Source organism: Daphnia magna, linkage group LG4 (genome assembly GCF_020631705.1).
Source record: "Daphnia magna isolate NIES linkage group LG4, ASM2063170v1.1, whole genome shotgun sequence".
Taxonomy (NCBI): domain Eukaryota; kingdom Metazoa; phylum Arthropoda; class Branchiopoda; order Diplostraca; family Daphniidae; genus Daphnia; species Daphnia magna.
In genome coordinates this window covers 12097534-12123094 of record NC_059185.1, presented here as the reverse complement: position 1 = coordinate 12123094, position 25561 = coordinate 12097534, and the positions used below count along the sequence as shown (strand labels likewise).

The 25561-nt window shown below is 40.2% G+C and overlaps 10 protein-coding genes and 1 long non-coding RNA gene across 11 annotated transcripts; 7 read left to right on the top strand and 4 right to left on the bottom strand.

The window, feature by feature from the left end:
* Positions 1-558: 558 nt before the first annotated feature.
* LOC116920211 (probable glutamine--tRNA ligase) lies at positions 559-3948 on the bottom strand. The gene is made up of 13 exons (XM_032926355.2): positions 3742-3948; positions 3501-3654; positions 3283-3439; positions 2987-3195; positions 2774-2925; positions 2496-2682; positions 2248-2435; positions 1959-2182; positions 1757-1896; positions 1356-1690; positions 1069-1292; positions 820-1009; positions 559-754 (listed from the first exon to the last, which is right to left on the bottom strand). Exons 1-13 carry the CDS (start codon positions 3856-3858, stop codon positions 704-706), a joined length of 2328 nt encoding a protein of 775 aa, XP_032782246.2. The 5' UTR covers positions 3859-3948; the 3' UTR covers positions 559-703.
* Positions 3949-4799: 851 nt separating this feature from the next.
* LOC123471077 (heparan sulfate 2-O-sulfotransferase pipe-like) lies at positions 4800-5459 on the top strand (the record flags this gene model as incomplete). The annotated part of the gene is made up of 3 exons (XM_045171974.1): positions 4800-4882; positions 4972-5150; positions 5220-5459. Coding segments are annotated over 3 exons (426 nt in total), but the record flags the coding sequence as incomplete, so codon positions are not given.
* A 2077-nt stretch (positions 5460-7536) lies between these two features.
* Positions 7537-8077, top strand: LOC116920381 (histone H4). Its single transcript, XM_032926608.2, has one exon. It carries the CDS (start codon positions 7591-7593, stop codon positions 7900-7902), a length of 312 nt encoding a protein of 103 aa, XP_032782499.1. The 5' UTR covers positions 7537-7590; the 3' UTR covers positions 7903-8077.
* Positions 8078-8330: 253 nt separating this feature from the next.
* LOC116921029 (histone H2B.1/H2B.2) lies at positions 8331-8981 on the bottom strand. Its single transcript, XM_032927216.2, has one exon. The coding sequence runs from the start codon at positions 8911-8913 to the stop codon at positions 8542-8544; it is 372 nt and encodes a 123-aa protein (XP_032783107.1). The 5' UTR covers positions 8914-8981; the 3' UTR covers positions 8331-8541.
* A 219-nt stretch (positions 8982-9200) lies between these two features.
* On the top strand, positions 9201-11278 carry LOC116920374 (histone H2A). Its single transcript, XM_032926601.2, has one exon. The coding sequence runs from the start codon at positions 9256-9258 to the stop codon at positions 9634-9636; it is 381 nt and encodes a 126-aa protein (XP_032782492.1). The 5' UTR covers positions 9201-9255; the 3' UTR covers positions 9637-11278.
* An 878-nt stretch (positions 11279-12156) lies between these two features.
* On the top strand, positions 12157-12979 carry LOC116920384 (acyl-CoA-binding protein homolog). Its single transcript, XM_032926611.2, has 4 exons — positions 12157-12278; positions 12400-12457; positions 12518-12632; positions 12696-12979. The coding sequence occupies exons 2-4, from the start codon at positions 12443-12445 to the stop codon at positions 12839-12841; spliced, it is 276 nt and encodes a 91-aa protein (XP_032782502.1). The 5' UTR covers positions 12157-12278; positions 12400-12442; the 3' UTR covers positions 12842-12979.
* A 150-nt stretch (positions 12980-13129) lies between these two features.
* LOC123466481 (acyl-CoA-binding domain-containing protein 7-like) lies at positions 13130-13790 on the top strand. Its single transcript, XM_045171970.1, has 4 exons — positions 13130-13257; positions 13321-13353; positions 13412-13526; positions 13602-13790. Exons 2-4 carry the CDS (start codon positions 13339-13341, stop codon positions 13733-13735), a joined length of 264 nt encoding a protein of 87 aa, XP_045027905.1. The 5' UTR covers positions 13130-13257; positions 13321-13338; the 3' UTR covers positions 13736-13790.
* A 1291-nt stretch (positions 13791-15081) lies between these two features.
* On the top strand, positions 15082-16090 carry LOC116920337. The gene is made up of 2 exons (XM_032926550.2): positions 15082-15242; positions 15321-16090. Exons 1-2 carry the CDS (start codon positions 15222-15224, stop codon positions 15987-15989), a joined length of 690 nt encoding a protein of 229 aa, XP_032782441.2. The 5' UTR covers positions 15082-15221; the 3' UTR covers positions 15990-16090.
* Positions 16091-16113: 23 nt separating this feature from the next.
* On the top strand, positions 16114-18017 carry LOC116920271. Its single transcript, XM_032926442.2, has 6 exons — positions 16114-16274; positions 16438-16639; positions 16700-16803; positions 16868-17026; positions 17093-17612; positions 17682-18017. The coding sequence occupies exons 1-6, from the start codon at positions 16181-16183 to the stop codon at positions 17908-17910; spliced, it is 1308 nt and encodes a 435-aa protein (XP_032782333.2). The 5' UTR covers positions 16114-16180; the 3' UTR covers positions 17911-18017.
* LOC123471076 lies at positions 17971-19082 on the bottom strand. The gene is made up of 2 exons (XR_006645004.1): positions 19017-19082; positions 17971-18937 (listed from the first exon to the last, which is right to left on the bottom strand). It is a non-coding gene; the product is annotated as an uncharacterized LOC123471076 (long non-coding RNA).
* Positions 19083-23251: 4169 nt separating this feature from the next.
* On the bottom strand, positions 23252-23692 carry LOC116933494 (myosin heavy chain, muscle). The gene has a single exon (XM_045172652.1). It carries the CDS (start codon positions 23690-23692, stop codon positions 23252-23254), a length of 441 nt encoding a protein of 146 aa, XP_045028587.1.
* Between the last annotated feature and the right edge of the window lie 1869 nt (positions 23693-25561).

Below are 25561 nucleotides of genomic sequence, written 5' to 3'. Positions count from 1 at the left end.
ACACCCAATCGGGGCCGATCGCTAAATAGCATTTCAGAAAAATGCATATTATTTTATTTTCTTGCAGCCAAACACAGGAGCGGACGAGTGAACCTAAACAAAACTCACGCCGACGAAGAAATCTAGATAGTTTCAAGTGTTTAAAAAGAATTGGCAAAAAAAAAAAAAAAAAAATTTTAACAGCCATTCCACCCAATATCTCCTGAAAATGATGCCATTCTCCCACTTGTTAAGTATAACGTGATTATTTCCATTGCTAGAAATGTTTTGCCACATAAAAGAAAAAAAAAATTACCCAAGGCTTTAGTATCACGATATTTGCACTTAACATTTGTCATCAGAAGGTATTTGGAGCTGATAAGATGGACAGAGAATCACTAGTTTGGGACAGTAGCTCTGAAAAAGTTTGCCTAAACTACCAGCCCTTAATATCCTTAATAGATTGCATGCAAATACTTTTAACTGAATGTATCGTCATGATTATTCTTGTGGTTTTTTAACGAAACCTTGTTTCAAGAATAACTCATTTAGTGCAAGGGAGGCCAATAACAAGTACTCTTGAAATTTGAATCTCTTTTTGTAATATAGTGACCCCCCATATGCTCCTCATGATTAAAATGAAAAAAAAAAAAAACAAATATGAGGGCAATCAATCGTGAAGGCCGCTCGGTTCACCATGAGTTTCCACCAAAAAAGAAACGCCTTAACTTTTTCCGGCATCCTCTTTCAGCATTACGGTCCGATTGAAGATCAACTATCAAGAGGAATTGGTAAAAAAACAGTTGACCGAGGAAACACACAAAACAAGCAAAATAATACCTTGCCTTCTGTTGAATCAGGATCAACAGAAAAGTAACCAACGCGTTCAAACTGAAACTTGTCATAAACTTTAGCTCCACTAATTGATTTGTCAGCAGCAGCTTCCACGATTGACAATGAATGTGGGTTAATGTCAGACAAGAAACCACCGGGCACCTCGTTGGTATCTTCAGGGTTTTGATGTTGAAATCTAATTAAAGAATCAAATTCGTGATTGTCTGAACTTTTTGAAACCAAAATGAAACTTACAATCGTTCGTAAAGGCGAACTTCGACAAACATTGGATTTGACACCCAATGAATAAAGGCTTTGGGTTTTTCTTGGCAAGTAGCGGACGAGGTGCACTTGACCTCCAATTCCACAACTTGGCCACTTGCATCCTTTTTAATGTTCTCTAAACTAATAACCAGTCCAGCATAACGAAGACCAACGGCTTGCCCCTTGGTAAGACGGCGGTAGCCTTTTTCTTCCACCTAGAATAAACAAAAACATTTACGTTACAACTGCCATTTGTAAAATTGTCCAAAGATTTGTACCTCTCTAAAGTCTGATCGGTCAATATAGATTACTCGATCAAGAGTCACTGAATGGGATCCACGTTGCACCTCCTTGGGGAAATCGGGGACCTCAATTGATGTAGGTCCGTCGAATGGAAAGTTGGTAATGGTGACTTTCAACGGTGCAAGAACCACCATAGATCTTGGAGCAGTCAAATCAAGCGTATCCTTCACAACGGCTTCAAGTTTTTGGGGATCAACGCCCATTTGTGCACCAGTTACACCCATTCCCGCGCAGAAATTATTGATAGCTTCCGCTGGGAAACCACGACGCCGAAGAGCCGTCAAGGTGAACAAGCGTGGGTCATCCCAGTCTACAGTAAACAGGAGTAATGCATTAGACACAGACTTGCCAGTTGCTAATATTGACCTTCTACTACCATGAACTATCTTTTCGGTTATGAGTTTTGCAATTTTTCGCTTGGATACTACCGTGTAGTACACGTTCAACCGACCGTATTCCCACTGAACAGGGCAGTAGATATCCAGAGCATTGCACAGCCAGTAATAGGAAGAACGTCTGCAACCGAAATAAATTTTAACAGTTTTGCAAGTGATGAGAAATTTAGTTGATCAACTTGCCTAGATTGAAATTCTTTCGTGCACAGTGAGTGGGTTATGTGCTCGATAGAATCACACAAACAATGTGTGTAATCATACGTTGGGTATATACACCAACGGTCACCAGTACGGTGATGGGCAACATATTTGATTCGGTATGCCACTGGGTCTAGTTTGCCTTCTTCCAGCGTCACTTTCATTCTCAGGGTAGCAGCACCTTCTTCAAACAAGCCGTTTTTCATGTCCTAAACAGTTAATATATAAACTTAAAAAATATCACTTGAAGATATGAAAGAGAAGATTATTCTACTTCAAATAATTGAAGACTTTCGTCGACAGGGCGTTCTCTCCAAGGAGAAGGTACGGGGTTGAAGCCCTTCATTTCCTCTGCTTTTTGATGGCATACATATGCCAGTCCTTTTTTAATAAGAACTTTTGCCCATTCGTACAACTGGTCAAAATTGTCCGACGAGTGGGTAATTTGGTATGGCTTGTACCCTAGTCGGTAATTTGCGTAAGTAAAGCGTTCACGCTGTGAACTGATTATTAATAAATTACCTAACCATTCGACCATGTCTTTGATACCAACGAAAAACTTCTCTTCCTCCTTTTCAGGGTTTGTATCATCATAACGAAGGAAGCACACACCATCATTGGCTGCAGCATAGCCGAAGTTGATGTTGATTGCTTTGGCGTGCCCAATATGTAGAATACCGTTAGGTTCCGGTGGGAACCTGGTTCTTACCTAAAAATTGGTCACACCAATATGTTATGATCGGATCCAACAAATGGTTATTATAGCTATGAAGTTATAATTGATTCAGATATCGAGTTACTTGGCCTCCGGTTATTTTTAAATGCTCTTTCAGTAGGTCCATAGTTTTCTCAGTGATGACATAGCCATCAGTTTTGAAGTTTTCCCCCGGCTTATGAAATTGAACCTTTTTCATCAACTCAGTTATCGTAGAGGCACTATCCGAATCCACTTCTATAGGAAAAAGGAAGAAAACAATTAGATTTTCAGTCTAGATTTGTACGTGCCACTTTACCTAAATTTTCTTTATTGCTCGAAGTTGGCTTAGCGACTTTAGGCTTCGCAATTTTTTCGACCTTAGGGGGTGGGGCTAAATCTGCTTCCGTCTTTGGTCCCAAAAGACTTAGAACTTGAAGTTCAATCTCTGACTTTATCACTTTACCATCCCCCCACTTCAAATTATTGCGAACTTCACTCATTAAGGGCCCAACATTGAACCGGTACCTATACATCACATAAAAACAAACTTACATTTAGTTTCTGAGAATAGGAAAAGAAAAATAGAAAAAACAGAAAACACAAAAAACATACCTTTTTTCTACCAATTCAGCTTGGTATTTCTTGATCACCTTTTCAACCTCTTGCTCTATTTGCTCTGGTGTTACAACAACTCCAACTCCGCAAGATTCTTCAAATGCCTTGATGTCAACATCCCCAAGTGGATTGGAGATAAGGTAGTCCATTGCAGCTAGAATGACAATGGAAAAAAGCTTTATTGTGAATGTCATTTCAAAGCTGGTTAGACATACCATTCAATCTGAGTTCTGAGTCAATTTTTCCTTCAGCCACATAACACGAGAGAAGTGGAATTTGCATGCTGATCTGCGGTTTAATTTTTGTAGCAATGTGGTACAATAGCATACCATGGGCTTTTGACGTTTCACCAGATGAAACACTTGATGCCTAAAACAAGTCTGGGTTAGCTGAGTTTTTTATAGGCATGGTAAACAAAAGATCTATGTCACCACCAAAACGTGAGGTTTTTCTTACCGCATTAATACAACTCTTGAGATTAGCAGATACATTAGAGTTCTTCGCGGTTTCTTTAGCTTTAACTTCGCTCAAGCCTATGCCAACAAATAGGTTCACTAGATCTAGGCCTTCCATTTTTATATCTGATGCAATTTTACAACAGACAACGTGAAACAGGAAGAGTAGGCGCAAATGGATAATTCAAAACTAAGTCTTGCAGACGACAGTGACAGTCACGAATCGCGTGAATGGCAACCATGGTACTGCGTGTAATTTAAATTGAGAATCAGTCAAAAAATTCCATTATGTCCCTTTAAAATAGGAAAACACTAAATATATCTTAGTGAAAGTACATATCAAGATTAAATTTATGTTAAGAAATTCAAGGTGAAATCTGACTACAAGGCTACCTTTAGTTTCTTTCAAAATCCTGCCTTTTTTAAACATTGTGATTTACGCGAACTGAACTGTGTGATAACTTACATTTTATGACACTAAGAGAAAAAAACAGCTCATCCGGAAATCACTAAGATGTCACAGAATAGAGGTCTACCATTCTGAAACTGTATGCCGTTATCTAAAGTATTTCGGCCTTTGAAAGCCGAGTATTTCGTGAAAGAAAACAGTGTTCGGATTGCAGCAAACAACCGGAAATCCCGCTATTTCTCTTCGGAGAAATTCATGACGAAAGCGCCGTCATTGAACCTTTTATCAAGTAAAATTAATAAGCATAATCTTCCGAGTTCTCGTCTAAACATCCCGTGAAGCGTGAAGTTACACCAGTGGTGCCACTTCGAAAATCGGGAAAACTCGGAATTTTTTACAAAAGACCTGAAAAACCTGATTGCCAGATCACTGTAAACCTGCTGAAAACTTGCACATTTTTCTAAAAATCCTGCTAAAAACTTGAATTTTTTTTTGAAAAACCTGAAAAAACTTGCTGAAAATTTGTAATATTTTCATGAAAATTACCTTTTTAAGTCTTTATCTCTATTTCAATTTTCAATTTTTGAAACAGTTGAACATAGAAGATCATTAAGAATAAGACAAACAGAAAACGTTAACTGGATTAAATATTATGGAACGAGAATCACATTGTGACAGGTCTACATTACGATTTACAAATCCCTTACTTTTGTGGCCACGATGAACACTGCACGTAAGTCTAAACTTATTCATTAAAATAGAGATTTAAAAATTCATACCTTCGATCCATCATGGTACGGAAATTCCTGGCTGAAATTTCAGGCAACTGAATAATGCACGGGCTCTGGAACAGGCCAAGACTAACGTGGAACTCCATTTTCGCGTCGTCGGTGTTCTTGAGCAACTTAACTGCACCCTCCATGTGGCTGAGCAAAGAATAGGAACTTTCTTTGGTGGCGTCCAACCATTTCAAGAATTTTTGTATTTCAAAGAATTTCTGGGTAAGGCAAATAAAGGAAGGAAAAAGTGCACATTTTTAAAAAAAGAAAAAAACACTTACGTTTTTCTAGAACCACGGAAAAACAAGAATCATGGGCATCCAAAGCAACTCCGGGAGGACTTACAAATGGCTCTGCGAAAAAACTTGACAATGGAATACATGTTTTACTCTTTTGTGAAACAGAGGCTTCCCCAGGTGAAAATTTACTTGGCAATTACTCAAGAAATACAATAAAAAAACTCAAGTAATAGTAAAGGATTTTGGAACAAATATTTTTACAATAATAACATAGAAATACTATAGAATTACTTGAAGCACAAAAACTTGTAGAAAATAAAACAAGCAGTACCGAAGCAGTCATTTTCTAGTGAAACCCTCGTAAATGTACAATGAAATTCAGCGAATTTAGAATATAATATAATAGTAGACTAGTCTACCATTGACTAAAACGGAGAAATAGATAAATCTTCGGTGGGGATTGAACACGGAACTGCACATCACTAATTATCGCAACAGAGCACCTTAACCACTCAGCTATTTTGATATAATATTGTTTCTACATTTTCCTGACTATATCGAGGATTCAATTAAGAACTTAGAAAAAATTCTGACTGAAAACTAAAGTATGTTTACATTTAAGACATTTGAGTATGTGTTAATAATTAAATCATACTTTTAATAATTATATATTAATTTTAAACTATAATTTCTGTCTTTTTCATTTTTAATCGCTAATTTAACCCAAATATTTCAAAATAACAAAGAAAATGTTAATGTTCAATAACAAATTAAAAAAGCCAAAGTGGAAATAGTTGTATAAAAGCAAATAAAATATGACAAATTTAAAGGGGGAAGTAAAATTTACCTTTAAGTCACCAGAAGAAAGTTAGGAAAAAGGTAGAAACCAAAAATTGAGAGTGAAGCATATCACGAAAAATACATGCATAAAAATATATAAAGTAGAAGTACAGTGGCAATCAGTAAAAACAATGTGAGCCTCAGTAAGAATATAGTGGCATTAATGCCCAATGTAGTGAAACAGCAATTACTATAGTAAAACAGCAGTTTGTGTCAGTAAATATACAGTGAACACTACTGAAAACAAAGTGTGTCCAAGTAAACTTGTAGTGATCACTAGTGAAACAGTAGTGTGTGTTAGCATAGCCTTCTCTATTAAGAAAGCCGAAAGGTTGGAGCTTTTTTTTGAAGCAATTTTGGCTTCCCTACCTCCAATTTTTCCCATCCTTCAAGTGTACCCACGGGAGCCGTTTTATCGCCTAGTGGCGATTTTAAAAAGTTAACTTTTCGATCGATATGAATTCCTTCCTTCTGGAATGAATGAGGCATCCCTCAATTACATATGTTATGCCCATTCTCGCCGAGCCGGAGACAAAAAAACTTTATTGTACGGCTGCACGTGTTGAATGGCTGCGAATGAACATATGCAATAAACAGGAATGCATGCCGTTCCGTGTAACATCGTCATTAAAATCCCTCAGGGCAAAATATAAATGGGGCGTTCATAAATTACCGCTCATAAATCCGGGTGATTCTCCCCCTTCCCCCTACATACATACATAAAGAAAAACCAACAGTGCATCACGAAAACTTTCGATTTTCATTGGAAAATTTATCAGAGAAATTCTCTGATAGAAGGAAAGGACTTCTATTTGACTCCATCTCTTTCACCAGGATCGACAACTGCATTAGATTTGACTTTTGATACTACTTCAAGTAGTTCGTCAGGAAAGATATGATTGTGAGCGCTTTTTCCTTCATTTAAAAACCATTTTTTAATATGCAATAAACTCACGAGTGTGTCATTTTTTTTTCGTCAGTTCAAATCTGATGTAGACGAAGAAGACATGAATTGGGGCCAACTACTTTGTTTAACACCAAAATTCTGAGCAAAAGCGAAGAAATAGTTTAAATAAATATAAAGGATCTGAGGCTTTGAGCATCGTTTTTCCTTTTTCGTTCAGCAGCGCAGAACGACAAGGCGTAAACGCGGCAAATTCCAATTTTTTATATGTGGCGTTGTCAACTCATATAATTTACACCACTTTTTTCTTAAAAACTGAAAAAATGTCCAAAAAAGACACAAAATAACTGAAAAAAACTGTGAAAAACCTGCAAAAGTGATAAAAACCTACAAAAACTTGCAAACCTGCAAGATAAAAAAGAAAACTTGTCCAGACCCTCAAAAACCTGCAGAACAGGTTAAAACCTGCAAAGTGGCAACACTGAGTTACACCGCCTTTTTGTCTACCACACACATTTCTGACGCTTCAGACTAGGGCCAACCAATTTTAAATTTCATTGGCTGAAGATGACGAAGGACTGAGCCAATCACAATTCAGAAGATGTCTATATATTTGGTGTCTTACTCCTGCACTACGCAAAAACGCAATACAACATCCACTTTCTTCTGAAAATTCAACATGACTGGTCGTGGAAAAGGAGGTAAAGGGCTTGGCAAAGGAGGTGCCAAGCGCCATCGCAAAGTTCTTCGTGACAACATCCAAGGTATCACGAAGCCTGCCATTCGTCGTCTAGCTCGCCGTGGTGGTGTCAAACGTATCTCTGGCCTCATCTACGAGGAAACTCGTGGAGTTTTAAAAGTATTCCTCGAGAACGTTATTCGTGACGCTGTTACCTACACTGAACACGCCAAGAGGAAAACGGTTACAGCTATGGACGTGGTGTACGCTCTGAAACGCCAGGGCCGCACCCTTTACGGTTTCGGCGGTTAAGTCTGCACCTAAACTAAAAAAAAAGTTTTACAAATCAACGGCTCTTTTGAGGGCCACCAGACTTTTACTGAAAAAGGATGCTTAATTGCTAACACTTCTCTTTTTGGCGATGGAGTTTTTACATTATTGTAACTGTAATTTGAGAGGTCTCGGAATAAAAACTTTAACAATTCAAGCGTTGCGCATTCCCTAAGGCGCATGACTTAAACAATCGAGTAGTTCCCAACAAAATTTGGAACACGAATTGTGTTTCATTCCCTACCCTCTGGAAACTAGTACGCTGAGTTGGAAAGCACCGCAGGGTAACATGGAATAAAAATGTTGCTGTCAAGTTTCCCAAGGCTACCTAAACCCCCATTTCGTTGGGAAATGGTGCTGGTTGGGTTTATTTAAAATAACTTTCTGGGACAAAATATTAAAGAAAAATATGATTTCAAAGGTTCGATTTATTTACGGTAAAACATTCAGGTATAACGAGTACTTCAATATCATACACAAATTACACATTGTGGTAATAGTTTGCTGCGTCAGGCAATAGACGATGTTGCTACGTTCCTTTCACAATTTTCGGTGGCCCTCACAAGAGCCGTTATGACGAAACTCGGGAAAACTGGGGTTTCAGAAATTTGATGAAACTTTCTACTTTGTGCTGGTATACTTGGTGACAGCTTTGGTGCCTTCAGAGACGGCGTGTTTCGCTAATTCACCGGGCAAAAGAAGACGGACAGCTGTTTGGATTTCTCGACTCGTGATGGTAGAACGCTTGTTGTAGTGAGCAAGACGAGAGGATTCTCCAGCAATGCGCTCGAAAATATCGTTGACGAAGCTGTTCATGATCGTCATGGCTTTCGAGGAAATACCAGTGTCGGGATGGACTTGCTTCAGCACTTTGTAGATGTAAATTGCGTAGCTCTCCTTCCTTCTACGCTTCTTCTTTTTATCGCCTTTAGTGATATTCTTCTGAGCTTTCCCAGCTTTCTTCGCTGCTTTCCCACTTACTTTAGGAGGCATGACGAACAAAATCAATAGTACGACGCAGTTTTACCACAACGATATGAAGTATGAACGACCAGCTCTTTTAGTTTGGTTTTATATCCCAAACTGGAAATACAAGAGAGCCAAACTGGAATTTATACTTGTCTGATGGTAGCCAAACTGTTGGTCTACAGGGATTTCAAGAAGTAGGGAGCGTCAGGTAGAGGCGTGTTTACTCGAAAAGACCGATTCTGATTGGTTCTCCTTTGGCTACTGGTAGGACAAAGAAATAAGCTATATAAAGAAGTATTGCCTTTAATAAGTACAATTGCGTTGTTGATCTTACTTATAAGTCTTTTTACTTGCTTAAACATCATCATGTCAGGTCGTGGTAAAGGAGGCAAAGTTAAGGGAAAGTCAAAGACCCGTTCCAGCAGGGCCGGACTTCAATTCCCCGTCGGTCGTATTCACCGGATGCTTCGCAAAGGCTCGTACGCTGAACGTGTCGGTGCTGGTGCCCCTGTCTACCTAGCTGCCGTTATGGAGTACTTGGCCGCTGAAGTTCTGGAGTTGGCCGGTAACGCTGCTCGTGACAACAAGAAGACCCGTATCATCCCTCGTCACTTGCAGTTGGCCATCCGCAACGACGAAGAGTTGAACAAGCTTCTCTCTGGTGTTACCATCGCCCAGGGTGGTGTGCTGCCTAACATCCAGGCCGTTCTCTTGCCCAAGAAGACTGACAAGCCAGCCAAAGCTTAAATTTAAATGGAATTCTCGTCTTGAACATCAATAAAACGGCCCTTATCAGGGCCAACAATATCATCCGAATAGAGAATTTCAAACCTGTCGCAACGTTACTTCACAATTGATTCTATTAGCAGATGTGAACTCAGAAACTGTGTCAAACCGTGTTAACTGGCACTAACACGCGTTTTGTATTCCAAGACATCAAGCAATCTTCCATGATACGAGCTGGCAAAAAAAATGGCGTGCAACAAATTCTGAATCCTGAAATCATTCACACAAGCGCAAAGGATGATTACGTGAGTTACTTCACTAGAAGGAGAAGAAACCAGCTGACGGCTTTGCTTAGTTATTACGTTACTTGTTGCTACCGTTCGCTAATAACTAACCTCACGAAAGACGCAATTCGTTATAGGCACCTGCAGCACAGACTCAACATGGCAGTTCGGCCTCAAGTTCCAATTCTTTTTAGAAACACCCCCCCTCCGAGGATTCTTAGACACAGGTGCAGCTTCGTCCGAAAATTTAATCACAGTTCTTTTACAAAGATGTAGAAAATCCATAAATTACAGCTATGCAGATCGTTAGCGATAAAAACACGCAGATTTAAGTAAGAAGACTTTTCGTTTCCATCAAATCGTGGTAGCGGCTTCCTTCTTGTTGAATTCCTCCGGGGTAATTGAAACACGTTGTTGATAAGTTCTTGATTTAGATTCCTCAATATCAGCTTGATTGTCCTTCATCAACTGCTCAAACTTGTCACTTGCTTCCCACGCTATTCGAGTTTTCTCAGGAAGAACAGCCGTAGGTGTAGCAATCTCCGTTCGCTTCTTGTAATCAATTGGGACAAACGTCTTGTAATCATGCTGATAGGTTGTCTCCAAAGGCCCGTAACGCGCCGATCGATTCCAAAATTCAGTCGATGGAGGTGGCCTGGCCTTGACCGGAGGCCCAATCATTATCGGTCTCTTGTAATCGTGTTGATACGTACTTTCCATTGGCCCATAGCGAATAGTTGTATCCCAAAGAGCAGTTGGCCGACGAGTGTCGTACAGTCTGGGCAGTTTATTTAAGAGAAAAGCCTTTCTCCTCTGCGCGGAATCCATAAGATTGAACATGTTTCACAGTGGCATCGGCAAACGTTTGCGTTTTAACAGCCCATATTTGAGGTGTTTGTGAAAAAAAGAGGGCGGATGCGGGCTTGCCTTTCAATGCCGGTTGGAATTTGTGCACGAGCAGATGCAACACTGAGCACTTAAACTGTGTATGTCTGAAGATTTCAGTTGGTAATTGCAAGCTTTTACTTCACGTCTTGCTGTGTTTTTTTGGGTGCAACAATTGATTGTCGAATGGTGGAGGGTAGGGCTTAGTCAACGTCATCCTAACGTTACACGTCACAACAGTCACATGACGCAAAGGCAACTGAATCTAACCAAGTAAGAGAGATGGTAACGATTTGCTCGAGTGACATACATTACGTTCCAGCATTCACCAGCTTCTGTCATGTTTACAGTCTGCCGATAGGATGGGTTTGTGGGACTCTCTCGCTATTGATTATTGTGTTTACCTGAATTGTGGGATATTGCATTCTTCGCACATTCCCCAAAAGACAATACCTGAATATGAAAACCGATCCGCCACGCATCAGTAAACACAGGTAAAGAATATGCCATTTTCCTTATTCCGGATTTGAAGATTGATTGCTAGATGTGTGACCTGCATTGAATAACTATTTTTCGGGTTTTTGTCTGACCGCAGAAAAAATTGCCGAAAAATAACCAAGTGAATCACACGTCTTTCCGGACTGTTTCCTGCTTCTGCCAAAGTAACAGCTTTTGGTTCTGAATAAACATCAGGTCTTTCCGATGTGTTTGTTAGTACTATGGACGTGGATTGGGTAGATAAGCTTACTATTTTTTGCCGGTTTTTTGTCCCCAATGAAAGGTAACATAACATAATATGCAAATCTTGTAAATTACGAGTTTTCGTGGGGCAGGTGTGACGAATAAAAGCTACAGGTTCGTTTTTTTCGTTTGCACATCGTCAGTTGATGGTTAAACACGATAACAGTCAGTTTCATTTCCTTCTCAGTTTTTCCTCTGCGACCCGCATGATATTCTAACCCCGTTGTTAAACTTCCAGCTATAATTAAACTTGAATTACGCGTAATGCACTTACCTGCTGTAAATTTATACCAGGGCCACGAGGATTGAAGAACTGTAAACACGACCAACCAGATGACAGAATGTGATGATTAGAACGAAAGACATAAGATTTTCACTAAGAAGATTTTGAAACAGGTGAAGGGGGATGGCAAAATATTTTTCTTTTCAGCGGGAATCTATCAGGAATTCTTTAACAACTTTGTGACCTCCCCACGTTATACACCTTCTTGACATGAATACCTAAACACACTGTTTACCTGTTCCATTTTTTTTTTCTTTTTCAGGGATCAATCTTTTGCCAGGAAAAATCGCTACAATTTGACATTTACTATGGGGATACACCTGCTTTTTTTGGCTAGCGGGATGTCCTTTGTCCATGTCGTGAACCTTTCCCCCACTGGAAGTTACGTCAATGGAAAAATTCCGATTCTAAATCAGTATTGTGTCTGAGAGCAGCGCCGTTGAACGTCCAGAAGACCAGGTGTAGTGAAAGTAAGAAAATATTATTAATTTTTTTTTTGTTTCTTTTCAATTTATTTTCGGTATAGAGTGTTCAAAATGTTTTTCGTTTTGTGATTCAAGCTAAATAATCGTACTTTCTTTCGATGAATAGATCTTGAACAAAGCTATCAGTGCTACATATCAAAGCCGCCATAATGTCTCTGGATGAAGTGAGTTTTAACTGTTATTGTTGCTTAATGGACTAGATTTCTATGTTGTATATTTGATAGAAATTCAACAAAGCCGCTGAAAGCATCAGGAGCATGACCACCAGCCCTTCAGACGATGAAATGAAAGAGATTTATGCCCTGTACAAACAATCTACCGTCGGAGACGTTAACACCGGTAATCAGATCTTTTTAACTGATGCAAGAATAATTTGATTTATGATATAACTCGATTGCGTAGCTCGCCCAGGTATGCTTGATCTCAAAGGAAAAGCTAAGTGGGATTCGTGGGAATCTAAGAAAGGCATGTCTGCCGATGAAGCTAAGGAAGCTTACGTCACCAAGACGGAAGAGTTGGTGGCCAAGTATAGTGCATCAAGTGCATAGACAGCATTGGATATTTTCACTCTTGTTACTTGCAGATTGTTACGGGTTTGCTATGCTATGCTGTTAATTGTTGAAACAGTTCCATCTTTTGTTCATTACCTGAAGGTACCTATCAATACAGTTATCTTGCATTTCTGATTATTTATTTCTAGCTGATGATCACAATTAAATCTAGTTAGCAACAGGTGGTTTCGTTCACCGGCTAAGATTTTCTTCCTTGCTGGACTAAATCAAAAATATACAATCAATCATGCAACATAGCTGTTATCTTAATCAATGGTAGACGTGATGGTTTGCTGATAAGCTAACTGATTAGGTTCGGTAAGTTATATACATTTAGTTGGTCTAGGATGTAAGTATTAGTTTTATATTCCTAAAGCCCGGCTGTAGTCTATTTTAACCAGGAAAAATTCAAGGTAAATTATTAAACTTGAATTTATCAAATTGTTAATTATATTTCTGCTTTCTAATTTTCAAAGAATCTATAATTTAACAAAATGTCTTTGGAACAGGTAAATAATATAAATTCTATGTAATGTAAACTTACCTTTAACCCTGCTGTCACAACAGAGATTCAACAAATCAGCAGAGGATATAAAAGCGTTGACGGCCAGACCCACTGATGATGAATTGAAAGAAATTTATGCCTTATTTAAACAGGCTACTGTTGGAGACATTAATGTTGGTTAGTATGCAACAATTTTCCAGGATTTTAAAGAAATTGCTTAAACTGATTAGGGTTTTTTCTTCATTATTTTAGCACGACCCGGTATGCTGGATTTTAAAGGCAAAGCTAAATGGGACGCTTGGAATTCTAAGAAAGGCATGTCTTCCGATGCTGCCAAAGAAGCTTATATTTCAAAAGCAGCCGAGTTGCTTGCCAAGTACAAATAAAATTGTTAGAAATGCCTAGTGTGAAATGAGGTTGAATAAATTGTTATTCCTTTGAGTTTTGCAAAATTGGCAGAATTTTGAGATGAAATATACAACTTTTATCAACATACAACAGATTGATCTTGAACGTGTGTCAAGGACACGAAACAATAGATTGGCCTGATTCACCAAATATTGCATCAGTCTTACATCAATTAAACACATACCTGGTTACACACGAGGAGAGGAATGGTCAGGTATTTGATCCATTATGACCGACAGGTTGCGAACCTTTCCCCTCAAAAACAGGCGAATTGCGTCGTTGCAGTGTAAGTTCTCTATAAATATCTCACCCTTCCTTACAGAAAGGTGCAGCGCATGAAGGTCATAAGAAGCAAAAACGGTTTTTTGTCAAACACAATATCCAAATTGGTGAAGGGCTACATAATAGATAGGGAACCAAGTATTGCACGGTCCATTCGGCATTGAATTACGAGATCCCGTTCTTGGGCTTGGAGCTAGACAAGTTAGCGAAATGACTAAATGATACAGCGATGTCATCAAAAATGCTTTAGCTAATAATCGGTACGTGATGGTGCAATTGCCAGGTGCTTGTTGAATTAAGTCATCAAATCTCGATATGTTATTAGAATAACAGGTTGTTTACACCAACTGTCGATAGCTCAGTTGGTAGAGCGGTGGACTGTAGATTCAATTCACGAAACTCGTGAAAGTTGTTACACATTCAGAAGTTATCCATAGGTCGCTGGTTCAACTCCGGCTCGACGGAAGAATCCTTTTACAGCCATTTTTATCTTAACGATGGGCTACATTTCTTTTCAAAGGTGGATTTCGAAGGGATCCTCGACCTCCTGTTGATTTGTTTATGATGCTCTGAATTGCCATAAACTCTAGGAATATGTTGCAATATAGACGTCGGAAGCTTATGTGATGACTTATAAACCAACAGGAAAGTTTAGTCGCTGTCTTAACTAAACGTAACGTGAGCAATAAAAAGAGGATCTAAGTGATGGGTTTCTCTCCAAAACGCCATCAGCTATTTGGAAAAAAAAACCCCACGAAATGAGGAATGATCGAGCAATTTATCCACATTGTTTAGCTTAACATAAAGACCACGCAATGAAGAACATTATCAGCAATATGAGGACCAATTCAATGCCAATCTTATCAATTTTTCACGTTTCAGAAACTCGAATAACACATGTTTAAAGTTGTTCGATCAATTCGAGGTCATTTCTTCTTTTAATGATACCCATGTCTGTAATCCAAGGTAAGACAAGGTAATCAATTAGCCTTGACACTGATCAGGGTCAGACCTTCACCTTTCGGTAGAGAGGGAAGGGTTCATAATTTGTGGGCGTTTCTGTATTAGGTATTCCCGCCGTCTAACTATATATAAACTGCATGTTGCATTCTCAGAATTCACACTTCGTCAACTCATCTTCAGTTGATTACTCCTGTTTGAAGTTAGTCTCTCATCACTACGATGGCCAACCGACTGATTTTCGTAAGTTATTTTACAATTCAACTTAATTACAATGTTACATTATTCTTAATCCTGTTCTTAAACTTATAATTACCACAGATTATTGCTGCTCTTGCTGTTCTATCCGTTTGTTGTAACGCTGTCCATTTAACACACGAACAGCACAAGGAACATGTCAGAGAACATGTCAAGGAAGCCATGGAACGCCACTGGAATGGTACTGTTACAAAATGGGTAGCAGTCGGTTCTAAACTGGCGGACAAAGTGGAGGACGTCCTGAACAAAACGGCTGTCAAGATGATGGACACTGCCCAGAAGATTGGTGGCATCAAGGAAGGTTTAGTAGCGAAGTTGGCTGTGGCACTAGCTCAGGGTTCCAGCAAGTGGACTGAATTGAGAAACAAATCTTCTGAAAAAATGGCTCGCACTCAAAACAAAATCGATGCTGCTAAACAGAAGATTCACGACAAACTGGCAGCTGGAGCTGAGAAATTGGTTGAAAAAGGCAACAAGTTGGTCAATTTCACTGTAGGTGTCGTCGGTAAAGTCGTTGGTAAACTCGTCGACAAATTCCAGCAAACCAGGACAAAGATCCAGGAACACAAAGCCGAACATAATGCTAAGATTAGTGTAGTTCCATTGAATTCAAAGCTGTCCACATTATCTGCTCGAATCGTCACTTCTGCCCAGTCAGTTACTCCAGTTGCTGAGGTTAAAGAAGAAACAACAACCAAGTCTTCGTCACCCCAGCCGACATACTCGTATTAAAATTGACGTTTTTAACATTTTGTACATGATTTTGTTCATAACCCAGTTTGACTGTAACGCACTTTTTACGAATGTGAATATTACATTGACTATAATTTTAAGTCGACAGTTTTTTATATTCAGTAAATGCTGACACGTTCAAAAACAATGTGCTGGTCGTGGAGTGCTGAACTTTTAGTGAGGTCAGAGAAATGAATCCTTCCGGACGTGTCTTGTTCACTCTCTTGGTGTTACTCAACTATTTTGGTGGAAACATTCTGGCCAGCGATGTCTTGTCACTTAATAGTAAGTACAATTCTATTCTTATTCTTTTAGTATATTTCATTCTTATCGAGAATTAAATTTCGTTGTGGTCAGTGTGAAATCAAATCGTAATGGGGTCGATTCTCGAGTCCAAAGTCTATTTGAAAGTCGGACGTCAACTAGAAAAAATTGTTTTGATTCACAGGCGATGATCGAGTAGCTGAGTCATCTAAACGAGCTGTGACGTGGTTGTTGAACCGTCGTAATAGTCAATTGCATTGGGGTCGATTGGTCAATTCTCAAACTCTTTTAGCTCTATCCCGATCTGGAGTCTTCAATTCATCCTTGCCCGAATTTCAATTGGCCATTAAACAAGTAGACATAGATTTTCTTCTAGATCGATTAAGGTAGGATCAATTGCAATTGCTTTGATCAACTTGAATGTAAACGTTGTGTGTTTGTTCAAGACATGGAGAGTTGGAATTGTATTCCGACAGGCTGATTCCACTCGCCGTATCACTCACTTCACTTTGTCGTAGTCCAACTCATTATTACGACTACGATTTGTTGGGTAAGTTATCCATAATTAAATTGATTGTTTAATTGTGTGATAATTGTTATTCTGTTGTTGACAGATGGATTGTTGGACTACAGGAGAAAGACGAGCAATTTTACGTTTGCTGCGGAGATGCTGGCCGTCTGTGGTGGAGACGGAGTCATCCGACGGGTACACATGCGCCGATTAGTTTGGCTACTCAATCCCAAAATGTGGACTGGCCCATCGATAAGTTTCGGTATACAACACGAGTCCGTTTTCATTTACATTACTTAAATATTAATTTAAATGATGGCAATTCAAGACACGATGTCCATGGTACTCATGGCAACCGGATGCGTTGCGGAGCATTACGGCCATCCATACCTTTTGCCATTTGCGGATACAATTGCAGAGATCCTCATCAGCAAACAAGAACGAGACGGTTCGTTTGGATATAACAACGTCATTTCCACAGCCATGGCAATTGAAGCCTTGCAAATTCGTGGACTGTCTGTCAAAGTCGACCCAACAGTTCGAGCTGCCATCAATTGGTTGATATCCAATCAACTGGAAGATGGCTCTTTCGATTCCGACTTGATGGCAACATCTGAAGCTCTGCTGGCTTTGTCACCGAAGGGTGGACGGTCCTACATCCACATGAGCCAATGTCCAGGAGAAGTAACGACACCTAGGAATCCGATGTTGAATCACGTTCCAATTCAAATCCTAATTTGGATCGGAGAACAGCCTTCGTTGAAGCGCCAGACTTTTCATCTTCAAGTGCCTGTTAATTCAACAGTTTACAATGCCCTGCTGCTTGCCCAGGCCGATGGATTACTCCGGTAGTGATCATCCACCAAAATCATGTTTTTATCCATGTTTTTTTTACTATGTTGTAATTAAACATTTAGATTTGAGACGAGAGAATATTCGTTTGGACACTACCTCCTATCGATAAACAACACGAGTGAAGTGGCCGATGTTTCGAACGTCCAGCAAGGCTGGGTGATCTTTATCCTTCCATCAGCCGATCACGGTAAACCAGAGACCAAATATCAGATGAAGAGATCCGTGTCTTCCTACCAGATCTCAACTGGAGATTGCATCTTGTTCTGGTACCGAAACATAAACCGTGATTGATTTGATTGTGTCAATGAATTGGAGAAAACGATGTTTAGTTTTTTTGTTTGTTCACTGAACTTGAAAGGGCTGAAAGCTGTGTAATACAACAAAAGGTCAAGCAACAATCAGAAGGGATACAGTAAGTGTGTAGAGAATGACTCAAGAAGCGAGAAAGAGGATCTTTTCTTTTTTGTTTCTTGATTGCCTAAACATCGTCAATATCTGGGTCGACGATTGATATAATAAAACAAAACGAGGCCTGCAACAGACCAAAGAAAGAAGGGAAAAGGGAAAGAGGAACTTGATTAACCGACTCTTTGATTGCGCGCGATGATCAATTTTTTTGTTTGGTTTCATTGTGTCTCAATACTCTCTCATATTTAAGTGCGTGCGCCAAACTCTTTGATATAGCTATGACATTTTTTGGTTTTGGTTTTTTTTTTTTTTTCAATTATTATACGGATGCTTTTTCGATTCAATGGTTCAACACTCACGTCAACAGCCATTCTTTTTCACTTTGTCTCTCTCGCTCTCGTCTTTGAAAAAAGAAAACTCGTTAGTGAAAAGTGCCCCGCCGCTTATAGAACACAAAAGAAAATGTAGGGTTTAAACTTTCAGATGTGAGATTGGAACACAGAAAAAAAAAATCCGCCTGGATCGAGTTTCGTGAACGAGAAGGAGATAAAAGTGAAATCGAGTTGTCCATTGAAGTTGAGGATGAAACCAAGAATCGGACTAGAAAACACACTCGCACACACTGAGGAGGAATAGGGGTGAAGGTAGGAAGAGACTTGATATGACAGCGAAAAAGAGAAGGAAAGGGAAACAAATTCAGAAGAAGAAGAAGGAACTTTTTTGTTTAGGAGGGGTTGAAATGTCCATTTGAAAATTAATTGAATAACCAGCAGTGATTATTATTTACTATATCCGACACACACGTTGCTGTTTTCTTGAACACCTTGTTGCCAGTTGCGCGGGTGGAGGAAGTGGCTGGAGTGGATGGACCTTATTCAAAGTCTCGCTTTGAGCGGGGCTTCATCTGGGGCTGTGTTTCAATAAAAAAACAAAAAACAAATGAAAATCAAAAAAGAAAAAAGCCAAAAGAAAAATTAAATCAAATTTACGGGTGGGGAGAGTCGGGATGCGGATCCACCACGGCCCTTGGCGCGCAACTTGGAGACGGCCTGTTAGGCTAGTTAGGGTGTCCACGAAGTTCCTCGAGCTCCCTTATAGCTCTAAGATATTTAGCCAGATTGGCTTCGGCGATCATTTTTTCTTGCTCGATCTGTTTCTCGCAGGTCTTGATCTTCTTCTGGAGTTTGTCTTGCATCATCTCGTGGTTCTTGCGGTCCTCGTTTAACTTTAAGGTCAATTCCTTGATGCGAAGTTCCTCTCCTTCCAACTTGGTCTCCAATTCGCGCACCCTCTCTTCCAGCTTCTGGATGTCCTTCTTGGCCTTCTCTTCACTGTTCTTGGTCTCTTTGCTCATGGCGTCCGGGTCAAAAATTTTATTTCTCAAAAGCCAAACAAAATCAGAATAGGACGGATGATGATCCCTGGATTCAAAGTGATTCGTCGCTCGTTGTGATGGTTCAAACACTTTCTGAAATTCTTAATATCCTGACTTGACAGAGAGAGAGAGCGCGTTGCAGTAAACCTCGGGTGGATATTCTCCGTTCACAAGATTTAGACAAATTGAAGGTTTAAAAAAATAAAAAAAAATTCGATTCAAAGATGGACTGCGAGAAGGAACAAGAACGCCACTTCCGACGGCTACGACTCAACTGGAGTTCCACGTCGTGGACAGCTGTATCAACTGCACTCTAGCTAAAGGATCATTCCGGCCAATCTCACCCCTCCTGTGGCTCCTTTATTGCACACTCAACTTTGGAGCTGCCCAGTCCTGCCCAAGTAATTAAAGGCGAAAAAAAAAAAAATCCTGACATTTGTCGAGAGACTCTGAGAAGGTAAGCAAAAACGAGTCTGGAAATTCCTTTTGAGCTAAATTTAGAACTCACATCTCTCACGTCCTAAGCCAAACCCATCCAGCAGTCGATCCGTTTGTAAACACTGGCCTGATTCTGTGCTGTTTTTTTTTGTTTGTTTATTCGTTTCTGTAGTTGCCCCTCTTTTTTTTTATGTTACCCATCTTTACTTTTGTTTTTACCTCGTTGTGGGGCACTCTTTTATCCCAGCTGTCTTGTCTCTAGTCCGGCGCAAAACGGCCTGTCTCGCTCTATCACAATCTGGACAGATCCTCCCACCTAAGGCTCGCCTCTTGCTAAAATCAACAATCGACTAAGAGACAGCTATCAACTCATGTACAACCTAAGGGCAAAAGCTTAGGTTCGGTAAGTTATATACATTTAGTTGGTCTAGGATGTAAGCATTAGTTTTATGTTCGGAAAGCCCGGCTGTAGTCTATTTTAACCAGGAAAACATTTTTAAGGTAAATAACGGAACTTGATTCTATCGAATTGTTAATTTTCTTTCTGCTTTCTATTTGTCAAAGAATCTATAATATATCAAAATGCCTTAGGAACAGGTAAGTAATGTAAATTCTACGTAATTCAGGGTGTGTGATGAATGCACCAATCAGGTATGTTTGAAAACTTCAACAGCCAATGACAGCAGTGATAAGGGAAACGACGGAGCAGACGTCACCAGACAAATTGAAACTTGAAAAAAAAACACTGACAATGGCAATTGAATAACTCAGTTTCTCTCAATAGCTGCCTCTGATTCTAGTTTCCACCACTGTGCCCCGCCCCAAAACTGTCGAAAGTTTAGACATACAGACCAACGAAACGCGGTATAGGGATTTCTCTCAGCGTGAACCAACCAGGGTTCTATGAATCTGAGGCGCATTTTGGCGTCTACCTGGTTGAGTTGAACTCAACCATAAGGTTGACACCAAAATGGATTTTAGATCAACTTGGATGGTCGAAATCGGACTAACCACGTTTACATTTGACACCAAAATGAAAGTTGAGCCGAAGTCACGCCCACCACTTCATTATTGGGCGAAAACTACAATTTTCATAAAATGTGGCAGCGATGTCCCCTCTCCCCTTCTCTCTATGTTAGGTTGTCTGCTATGTGCTGTCAAAATTTATTAATTTTATAATTTATACGCTGTCGATATTCGATTCAGTGTGCTCAACTGATTACTGCATCAGGTTCGAAAGTTTTGTTAATTTTTTTATTTTCTTGTTCCTAATTTTACCCATTCTATTTTTTCCGCCAGTCTTCAAGAAAAAATGTGGACAAGGGAAAATAAAAAAAAAATAATTATAATTATAATAACGTCTGCTAGTTTTTTGAAATTATTCGTGAATGCTTTGTTGCCATATAACAATTGTATTCTGCAAAGAAAAAGGGGTTGGGTGGTTGGGTCGTCTGCTTCGGTTCTGGTTCTACCATGCTCTAGGACCATGGTAGAACTCGGCCATATAGACTGGCGGTTGAAGTTGAACCTCAATCAAGGGGGGAAATATCAGTTGTCGCCAAAACATTGGTTCAGTTCAACCAGGTTGAACAAAAATGCGGTTGATCGCAACTCAACCTCATTCCTGATCAACCAGGTAGAAGTCAAAACGCGCCTTGCTGAGACGGACCGCAAGTCCGATTTGCAAAAGCTTTAACAGTTTGCTGCTTTGCGGTGGTGTCGCTAGTTGCCACAGCGTTTTCGAATGCTTCTTTGTTCGCCAATTCGTTGACGAACCCAATTTGGATTTGCCAACGCTGAGCCGTTATTAGCGCTGGTTCATGTTAGAATCACCGTCTAAATAGGCTATACAAACATAGCTAGTTTCGCGAATTTGGCGAACGTGTGTAGACCCGGATCGCAGAGCAGCCTTCGTTGAAGCGCCAGACTTTTCATCTTCAAGTGCCTGTTAATTCAACAGTTTACAATGCCCTGCTGCTTGCCTAGGCCGATGGATTACTCCGTTAATGATCATCCACCAAAATCATGTTTTTATCCATGTTTTTTTTACTACGTTGTAATTAAACATTTAGATTTGAGACGAGAGAATATTCGTTTGGACACTACCTCCTATCGATAAACAACACGAGTGAAGTGGCCGATGTTTCGAACGTCCAGCAGGGCTGGGTGATCTTTATCCTTCCATCAGCCGATCACGGTAAACCAGAGGCCAAATATCAGATGAAGAAATCCGTGTCTTCCTACCAGATCTCCAGTGGAGATTGCATCTTGTTCTGGTACCGAAACATAAACCGTGATTGATTTGATTGTGTCAATAAATTGGAGAAAACGATGTTTAGTTTTTTTGTTTGTTCACTGAACTTGAAAGGGCTGAAAGCTGTGTAATACAACAAAAGGTCAAGCAACAATCAGAAGGGATACAGTAAGTGTGTAGAGAATGACTCAAGAAGCGAGAAAGAGGATCTTTTCTTTTTTGTTTCTTGATTGCCTAAACATCGTCAATATCTGGGTCGACGATTGATATAATAAAACAAAACGAGGCCTGCAACAGACCAAAGAAAGAAGGGAAAAGGGAAAGAGGAACTTGATTAACCGACTCTTTGATTGCGCGCGATGATCAATTTTTTTGTTTGGTTTCCTTGTGTCTCAATACTCTCTCATATTTATGTGCGTGCGCCAAACTCTTTGATATAGCTATGACATTTTTTGGTTTTTGTTTTTGTTTTTTTTTCAATTATTATACGGATGCTTTTTCGATTCAATGGTTCAACACTCACGTCAACAGCCATTCTTTTTCACTTTGTCTCTCTCGCTCTCGTCTTTGAAAAAAGAAAACTCGTTAGTGAAAAGTGCCCCGCCGCTTATAGAACACAAAAGAAAAATGTAGGGTTTCAACTTTCAGATGTGAGATTGGAACACAGAAAAAAAAAATCCGCCTGGATCGAGTTTCGTGAACGAGAAGGAGATAAAAGTGAAATCGAGTTGTCCATTGAAGTTGAGGATGAAACCAAGAATCGGACTAGAAAACACACTCGCACACACTGAGGAGGAATAGGGGTGAAGGTAGGAAGAGACTTGATATGACAGCGAAAAAGAGAAGGAAAGGGAAACAAATTCAGAAGAAGAAGAAGGAACTTTTTTGTTTAGGAGGGGTTGAAATGTCCATTTGAAAATTAATTGAATAACCAGCAGTGATTATTATTTACTATATCCGACACACACGTTGCTGTTTTCTTGAACACCTTGTTGCTAGTTGCGCGGGTGGAGGAAGTGGCTGGAGTGGATGGACCTTATTCAAAGTCTCGCTTTGAGCGGGGCTTCATCTGGGAATGTGTTTCAATAAAAAAACAAAAAACACAAATGAAAATCAAATAAGAAAAAACCCCAAACAAATGAAATCATATTTACGGGTCATGAGAGTTGGGATGCGGATCCGCCACGGCCCTCGTCGCGCAACTTGGAGACGGCCTGGCCGGTTTTTTCTTTGTTATCTTCTTCTATGTTCATCTCCCGTTTAAGTTTTTCGTACATTTCCCGAGTGGTGGCGGCGATCTTTTTTTCATCCTCGATCTGTCTCTCGCAGGTCTTGATCTTCTGCTTGAGTTCCTCGACCTGGTCTTTCATCCTCTCGTTGTTCTGGCGGTCCTCGTCGGACTGGAAGGTCAATTCCTTGATGCGACTCTCCGACTCACGCAAGTTCCTCTGCGCGTCGGCGTGGCGGCGTTTCTCTTCGTCCAACTCGGTCTCCAATCCACGCAGCCTCTCCTCGCATTCCCTGAGGGCATTGTTCTGGTCTGGATCTCGTTGGAATATGCGGAACAGCCCTTGCATACAGTTTCGCATCGTCGTCATCATCGTCGGACTGGAAGGTCAATTTCTTGATGCGACACTCCGACCTGCGCAAGTTCTTCTGCGCTTCGGCGTGGCGGCGTTGCTTTCCGTCCAACTCGGTCTCCAATCCGCCACCCTCTCTTCCAACTTCTGGATGGCCTTCTTGTCTCACTTGAGGGCGTTGTTCTCGGACTCGTCTAAACGCACTTGCAGTTCTTTGACTTGCAATTCGAGGGTCTTGCGTTGCTTCTCCTGGGTCTGGGCGTGTTCCTGTTCGGCTCTCAGTTCGTCAGCCAGACGGGCAGCGTCGACACTGCCTTCTTGGCCTTTTCTTCGCCGTTCTTGGTCTCGTTTATTAAGTCATCCGGATCAAAAATTTTATTTCCCAAAAGCCAAATAAAATCAGAATAGGACGGATGATGATCCCTGGATTCAAAGTGATTCGTCGCTCGCTGTGATGGTTCAAACACTTTTTTGGAAATTCTTAATATCCTGACTTGACAGAGAGAGAGAACGCGTTGCAGTAAACCTCGGGTGGATATTTTCCGTTCACAAGATTTAGACAAATTGAAGGCTTAAAAAAATTTAAAAAAATTCGATTCAAAGAAGGACTGCGAGAAGGAACAAGAACGCCACTTCCGACGGCTACGACTCAACTGGAGTTCCACGTCGTGGACAGCTGTATCACTGCACTCTAGCTAAAGGATCATTCCGGCCAATCCCACCCCTCCTGTGGCTCCTTTATTGCACACTCAACTTTGGAGCTGCCCAGTCCTGCCCAAGTAATAAAAGGCGAAAAAAAAAATCCTGACATTTTTCGAGAGACTCTGAGAAGGTAAGCAAAAACGAGTCTGGAAATTCCTTTTGAGCTAAATTTATAACTCACATCTCTCACGTCCTAAGCAAAACCCATCCAGCAGTCGATCCGTTTGTAAACACTGGCCTGATTCTGTGCTGATTTTTTTTGTTTGTTTTTTCGTTTCTGTAGTTGCCCCTCTTTTTTTTAATGTTACCCATCTTTACTTTTGTTTTTACCTCGTTGTGGGGCACTCTTTTATCCCAGCTGTCTTGTCTCTAGTCCGGCGCAAAACGGCCTGTCTCTCTCTATCACAATCTGGACAGATCCTCCCACCTAAGGCTCGCCTCTTGCTAAAATCAACAATCGACTAGGAGACAGCTATCAACTCATGTCAACCTAAGGGCAAAAGCTTGGGTTCGGTAAGTTATATAAATTTAGTTGGTCTAGGATGTAAGCATTAGTTTTATGTTCGGAAAGCCCGACTGTAGTCTATTTTAACCAGGAAAACATTTTTAAGGTAAATAACGGAACTTGATTCTATCGAATTGTTAATTTTCTTTCTGCTTTTTATTTTTCAAAGAATCTATAATACAACAAAATGTCTTTGGAACAGGTAAGTAATGTAAATTCTACGTAATTCAGGGTGTGTGATGAATGCACCAATCAGGCATGTTTGAAAACTTCAACAGCCAATGGCATCAGTGATAAGGGAAACGACGGAGCAGACGTCACCAGACAAATTGAAACTTGAAAAAAAACACACTGACAATGGCCATTGAATAACTCAGTTTCTCTCAATAGCTGCCTCTGATTCTAGTTTCCACCACTGTGCCCCGCCCCAAAACCGTCGAAAGTTTAGACATACAGAGCAACGAAATGCGGTATAGGGATTTCTCTCAGCGTGAACCAACCAGGGTTCTATGAATCTGAGGCGCATTTTGGCGTCTACCTGGTTGAGTTGAACTCAACCATCAGGTTGACACCAAAATGGATGTTAGATCAACTCGGTTGGTCGAAGTCGGACTAACCAAGTTTACATTTGACACCAAAATGAAAGTTGAGCCGAAGTCACGCCCACCACTTCATTATTG